The sequence below is a fragment of the Tachyglossus aculeatus genome, chromosome Y2 (genome assembly GCF_015852505.1).
Source record: "Tachyglossus aculeatus isolate mTacAcu1 chromosome Y2, mTacAcu1.pri, whole genome shotgun sequence".
Lineage (NCBI taxonomy): Eukaryota > Metazoa > Chordata > Mammalia > Monotremata > Tachyglossidae > Tachyglossus > Tachyglossus aculeatus.
Window position 1 is genome coordinate 1,924,584 of NC_052094.1, and position 7,087 is coordinate 1,931,670.

At 57.2% G+C, this 7,087-nt stretch overlaps 1 protein-coding gene across 1 annotated transcript; it reads left to right on the top strand.

The window, feature by feature from the left end:
* Nucleotides 1-246: 246 nt before the first annotated feature.
* LOC119946658 lies at nt 247-6,858 on the top strand. The gene is made up of 6 exons (XM_038768076.1): nt 247-273; nt 454-751; nt 837-916; nt 1,347-1,520; nt 1,878-5,342; nt 5,945-6,858. The coding sequence occupies exons 1-6, from the start codon at nt 247-249 to the stop codon at nt 6,395-6,397; spliced, it is 4,497 nt and encodes a 1,498-aa protein (XP_038624004.1). The 3' UTR covers nt 6,398-6,858.
* Nucleotides 6,859-7,087: the final 229 nt, after the last annotated feature.

Genomic DNA, 7,087 nt, shown 5'->3' on the forward strand with positions numbered 1-7,087 from the left:
CTTTGTCAGGCCTCGCGAGGGTTTGGGAGTATAGGAACGGCAGGACGCTGCCTTTGTTCCGACTCCACTCGGATCAGGGGACGCCCTGACCCCGAGTTTGGGTCTCATGGTCGAGTACAGTTGTCCTTGAGACGTGTGTGTTTCTTTGGGCTGTTTGTTTGGTTGTTGTTGGTCTGTCATTTTCGTTCTTTGTGCGCTTTGCGAATTGCCGGCGGACCCCGGCTAAAACCGGGGGAGGGGGGGCGCATGCGTAATGTTTTAATCTTCGGGCAGGTACGGGGAAGGGGAAAGGGCCCTTCAAGCCCGTTGGAACATCTTCTTAGGTATTTTTGTCTCCCAGTTTTTCTGCTCGCACTTGCCGTCCTCTCCCTCTCGGCCAAGATGGGACAGGGCAGGTCAAAGGGCCCCTTGAGCCCGTTAGGGTGCTTGCTCAAAAACTTCTCTGATTTCCAGCGGCGAGCTGATAAGTATGGCGTGTCTGTTAATAACTTTGACTTACGCAGGTTTTGCGAGTTGGAATGGCCCGCCTTCAAGGTTGGCTGGCCCGACACTGGGACCCTAGACATAGGGGTGGCGGCTGCCGTCCGCCGAGTTGTGGATGGAAACCCAGGCCACCCGGACCAAATCCCATACATCACCATTTGGATAGATATTATAGTAGACAACCCTAAGTACCTAAAGGACTGCGGGTGCCGACCCCTCGGCGCCACTAAGGTCCTCGTATCCAGCACTCTAGGGTCCAAAGTTGCTCGCAAGCCTCCCGTACTCCCCACGCAACCGGAAAGCCCGAGGAGGGGACGGGCGCCTCCTCCGCGAGCGCCCCCTCCCCCCTATAGGGAACCCTCAGCCCCGCCTGAGGAAGAAGTTTTTCCCCAACCAGACTCCACCGGTCCTCCAAGCCCCCCCCACACCCGAAGTAGGACTGGATTTGGGCCAACAGGAGGGGCACAGGGGGTCTCGGGAATATATCCCCTGAGGGAAACAGGAGAGAGGGATGAAACGGGGCGGCCCGTGCGGACATATGTTCCCTTTACCACGTCAGATCTGTACAATTGGAAGAACCAGAATCCTTCCTTTTCCCAAGCCCCGGAGGAGGTAATTAACTTACTAGAGTCAGTCTTCTACACTCATCAACCTACTTGGGACGACTGCCAGCAGCTCCTCCGCGTCTTGTTTACGACGGAGGAAAGGGAAAGAGTAAAAGCAGAGAGCAAAAAGGAGGTCCGAAATATTCACGGTGAGCCGAGCACTGATGCAAGGGAAGTGGAGGCCCAGTTCCCCTCTGGCAGGCCTGATTGGGACCCCAACACCCCGGGGGGGAGGCCAATCTGAACCAATACCGCCAGATCCTCCTACGGGGACTACGGGCGGCGGCCAGAAAGCCGACTAATCTCTCTAAGATAACCGAGGTCCGGCAGGGGCCAACGGAAAGTCCTACGGCCTACCTGGAACGACTATATCAGGCCTACCGGACCTGGACCCCCATAGACCCTGGGAGTCCTGATAATCAGGCAGCTATAGTAATTCAATTCGTGTCGCAGTCAGCCCCAGATATCAGAAAAAAAAAGATTCAAAAAATGGATGGGTTTCAGGGAAAGTCTCTCTCTGAGCTGGTAGCCATAGCCCAGAAGGTTTTTGACCAACGAGAGGACCCTACCAGAACAACTTATGAATTAACCCAGAAAATGGCAAAGGTCCTCCTAGCTCGAGAGGGACATTCGGAGAGCAGACGACGGGGAGGCAGGTCAGGTCAGAAGAGACTGCCCCTGGGAAAGGACCAATGTGCCTACTGCAGGGAGAATGGGCACTGGAAACGGGACTGTCCCAAGTTAAAAGGGGACGCAGCCCCGGTCCTGGTAGAGGAGGAGACTCAATAGGGCCGTCGGGGTCCCTCAGCCCTCCAGGAACCCAGGCTAAAATTAAAAGTCGGGGGGCAATTGATTGATTTTCTGGTTGACACAGGGGCAACCCATTCAGTAGTGCAGAAACCCGTTGGTCCGGTGACAAAGGACACGGTGACTATTGTTGGGGCCACCGGGGCCACGCGCAGGTACCCTAAAACGGAAGGTCGGATTGTTGATCTAGGGAAGGGATTGGTAACACACTCCTTCCTAGTTATTCCCGAATGCCCTGACCCCCTGTTGGGACGGGACCTCTTGCACAAGTTAAGGGCCACCATCATATTTTCCGAAGCAGGGACCCCTGAAATTAGAACTGAAGGCAAGTTACTGCTGTCCTCACCCTTGGTGGAGGAGTATCGTCTGTTCGTTGAACAACCTGCACAGAACCTCGCCCTCTTAGATTTATGGAGGGAGGATATCCCCGAAGTATGGGCAGAATCGAACCCCCCGGGACTCGCTACTACCCAAGTCCCCGTGCATGTCCAGCTTACCAGCACAGCCCTGCCGATCAGAATAAGGCAATACCCTATAAGTTTGGAGGCCAGGAGGAACCTCAGGGGGAGTATTCGGAAATTTAAGGAGGCAGGAATATTGAGACCCGTCCACTCCCCTTGGAATACCCCCCTCCTACCCGTCCGGAAAACTGGGACCTCGGAATACCGCATGGTACAGGACCTGAGGGAGGTGAATAAGCGAGTGGAAACCATACACCCCACTGTTCCCAACCCTTATACTCTCCTCAGCCTTCTGCCACCTGACCGAACATGGTATTCGGTCCTAGACCTTAAAGACGCATTCTTCTGTATACCTTTGACTTGTCAATCACAACTCCTGTTTGCGTTCGAATGGGTAGACATGGAGGAGGGAGAGTCGGGCCAATTGACCTGGACCAGACTGCCCCAGGGATTTAAGAACTCCCCCACCTTGTTTGATGAAGCTTTGAGTAGAGATTTGCAGGGATATCGATTTGACCACCCAACAGTGACGCTCCTCCAGTACGTGGACGACCTTTTGATTGCCGCCGGGAGTCGAGATGAATGCCTCCAAGCTACTAGGGACCTGCTGGTCGCTCTAGGATCAATGGGGTACCGCGTGTCAGGCAGCAAGGCCCAGCTGTGCCAGGAGGAGGTCACTTACTTGGGATTCAAGATCAAGGACGGGACCAGGACGTTGGCCCAGAGCCGGGTCCAGGCCATCCTACAGGTCCCAGCCCCGAAGACCAAGAAGCAGGTACGAGAGTTCCTGGGCACGGTCGGTTACTGCAGGCTCTGGATCCCCAGCTTCGCGGAGTTGGCACAGCCCCTATACGCCGCCACCCGAGGGGGCGATGCCCCCCTACGATGGACCGGTACCGAAGAAGAAGCCTTCCAGCGGTTGAAAACGGCCCTGCTACAACCACCTGCTCTGGCCCTGCCCAATCTGGACAAGCCCTTCCAGCTTTTTGTAGACGAGGCCAAGGGTGTTGCCAAGGGGGTGCTCATGCAGACTCTCGGCCCCTGGAAGAGACCAGTGGCGTATCTCTCAAGAAAACTGGACCCCGTGGCCGCCGGATGGCCCCGCTGTCTGCGGGCCATTGCAGCCGCCGCCCTCCTGTCCAAGGAAGCCTCGAAGTTGACCTTCGAACAGAGTTTGGAGATCACCTCATCTCACAACCTGGAGGGTCTCCTGCGCACGCCCCCGGACAAGTGGCTGACCAACGCTCGAGTAACCCAGTATCAGGTCCTGCTCCTGGACCCACCCCGGGTGATCTTCAAGCAAACTGCGGCACTTAATCCCGCAACCCTGCTGCCAGCAACCGACGACTCCTTGCCCCTGCATCACTGCGCGGACACCCTGGATGCCCTAACCACCACCCGCCCGGATCTGACTGACCAACCCCTTGCCGACGCCGAGGCCACGCTCTTCACTGATGGAAGCAGCTACGTGAAGGAAGGCCTGAGGTATGCGGGGGCGGCCGTGGTGACAACGAACTCCATCGTCTGGGCTGAGGCACTCCCGAGAGGGACGTCGGCCCAGAGGGCTGAACTTATAGCCTTAACCAAGGCGCTGGAATGGAGCAGGGATAAGACTGTGAACATCTACACCGACAGCCGTTATGCGTTTGCTACCCTGCACGTACATGCAATGATCTACAAGGAAAGGGGACTGCTGACCGCCGGGGGCAGGGCCATCAAAAACGCCTCTGAAATTTTAGCTCTTCTAACGGCCATCTGGCTGCCAAAGCGTGTCGCCGTCATCCACTGCAGAGGGCACCAACAAGGTAAATCGTTGGAAGCCTTGGGAAACCGGCTGGCTGACAAGACAGCCCGGGAGGTCGCTAAGAAGTCACCGGCGATTCAGGCCTCCCTGAACGACTCGCCCCGTACCCCAGTCGACTGGGTCCCCGCGGACACCCCACAGTATACGAAAGAGGAAGAAGCTCTCGGCCAGCGGCTTGGCGGAACCGCTGACCCGACCGGCTGGTGGCGACTCCCTGACGGGCGGATCCTACTCCCAAAAGCAGTAGGGAGGCGGATAGTCGAGCAAACCCACCGTGCTTCCCATCTTGGGGAATCCAAACTGGCCGAGGTCATACGAAAGCACTACCTCATCTGTGGCATCTACGGGGCAGTAAAAGACGTGGTGCGCAGATGCGAGGCCTGCGCTCGGGTGAATGCACAATCCGTCCCCGCCAGCTCGGCCGAGAACGTCCGCAACCGAGGACTGGCCCCTGGGGAACATTGGGAAATTGACTTTACCGAAATGACTCCAGCCCGGGGCGGCTACAAGTACTTGTTGGTCCTGGTGGACACCTTCTCCGGGTGGGTGGAGGCTTACCCGGCGAGGGGGGAAACGGCTCAGATTGTCGTCAAGCACCTGGCAAATGATCTAGTCCCGCGGTTTGGACTGCCACTTCGTATTGGGTCTGACAATGGTCCGGCTTTTGTTGCAAAGATAACTCAGCAGCTGGCTTCCGCGCTCCGGATCACCTGGAAACTGCACTGTGCGTACCGGCCCCAGAGTTCTGGGCAGGTGGAAAGGATGAATCGGACTTTGAAAGAAACTATCACCAAATTGAAGATGGAGACTGGGGGTGATTGGGTTGCGCTTCTCCCCCAGGCCCTCTTCCGGGCCCGGTGCACACCAGGGAGGGAAGGCCTGTCCCCTTTTGAGATTGTCTATGGTCTGAGGCCCCCCCTGGTGCCCCGAGTCGGCCTTGACCAGCTTGCCGAAGTCACCCATCGGTCTTTGCTTAAGTCCTTACAGGCGCTGCAGGCCACGCGGTCCCTCGCCCGGACGACCTTGGCAGATCAGCAACCTGGGGCGGAGGTCCATCGAGAAAGGGAGCCCCTCTTCCAGCCTGGGGACCTTGTCTACGTAAAGACACCCGACCCTCGGCAGCTCGCTCCCCGTTGGGACGGGCCCTTCACTGTCGTTTTGAGCACTCCCACTGCCGTGAAGGTAGCTGGTAAGACCCCGTGGATCCACCACACCAGGTTGAAGGGTGCCCCAGAGTGCGGTGGAACATGGAGAATCGACCCAGCCTCCACCCCTCTCAAGTTAAAACTCTCCAGACGTTCGTCATAGCCTTGCTCGGAGTCAGCTGCCTCCCTGGGGTCCTGGGGGGCCTCGGGCCCCCCCCCCTAACAAAGAAGCACTGATAGCCGCCCTGTGGGGACCCCCCTGTAGCTGTCAAGGGGGTGCCCGTGCAACCGTACCCACCGCCTATACGAGATCAGTTACTTGTGACGGCGGCTTGACAGCTTACCTAGTATACAACAGGGGAGTGGGTGGAGGATACCGCCAATCTTGGGAATTTGGCTTTTACGGCCCTCCCCGCCAACTGGACGGGTCTTTGTGTCCAGGCCTCCATACTCCCTGACATCGATCTCATTCCGGGTGACGAGCCTGTTCCACTCCCCAGCCTGGATTACATCGCCGGTAGACACAAGAGAGCCATTCAGTTTCTCCCCCTACTCCTGGGCCTTGGGTTGGCCGGTGCGGGCACGGGAGCGACGGGTCTAGGGGTATCGGTCCACTCCTACCATAAACTGTCCACCCAGCTCATTGAGGATGTCCAGGCTCTTTCAGGCACCATCCGCGATCTACAGGACCAGATTGACTCCCTTGCTACGGTGGTCCTACAGAACCGGAGGGGTCTAGACCTGCTGACGGCTGAACAGGGCGGGATCTGCCTAGCCCTAAGGGAACATTGTTGCTTCTACGCTAATAAATCCGGGATCGTTCGGGACAAGATCCGCAAGCTCCAGGAGGACTTGGCCGTGCGGCGGCAGGAGCTGGCCAACAACCCCCTCTGGAGCGGCTTCAATGGGCTCCTCCCTTATCTGCTGCCACTTCTGGGCCCCTTGTTTGCGTTGATCCTTGTGTTGTCTATCGGCCCCTGCCTGTTTAGAACTGGCGCGCGCATGCTCCAGGACAGGCTGCAGGCTATTAAAGTCCTGGCCCTGATGTCCCCGTATCAGCCGGTGCCCTCTGAGGACCCCTCCCCCGCGTAACCTTGCGTTTGGCTTCTGTACCCACGCTTTGCTGATCGGTCAAAGATTTGCCCTTCACTGACAAAAAGCAGTGGGGAATGTGAGGCTTGAAGAGGCTTGAGTCTCTACAACTAGACAGACTCCATCTTGTTAGACAGACTCCAATTTGTGGAAAATGCCTTGTCACGCGGTTGGGCAGGGAGCCAGAACTTCTGGCCTGCAGCCCGGCCCCAACCCCCTTATCGGGAAGCACCTGGCAGGGCGGTTACCGTCAGCCTAACGGCCCCTTGGGCAACCAGGCCAGTAAAACAAGGAAGGAACATTTGCATAACCGCTCCCCAGACCCCTATAAAGGATGTAAAGTTGTGCTCGTGGGCTGCTGCCGCTTCCCAAGCCTTACTATAAGGCGGTAGCCCAGATTTAAATCTGCAATAAAGCTTCGACCTGCCCTCTTTGGCGCTGGGCAGGTCACCTAAATTCTGTCCGGTTGTCGTGCGATCCAATTTGTTGGTGGGTGGGATCCCGGGCCCTGGAGACCTCGACCAGGTTTCCTTACAACAGTGCCCAGGAAACGATCTCCACTACTACCCCAAAGTCTTTGTGACTCTCAGGGCCGCCACCAAATTGCAGCTATAACTTGGTAGTTAAAATCTCCCAACCCCTCCAGTCTTGACCCAAAACTGCTTTGATGAATTGACCAAAGAAGACTTC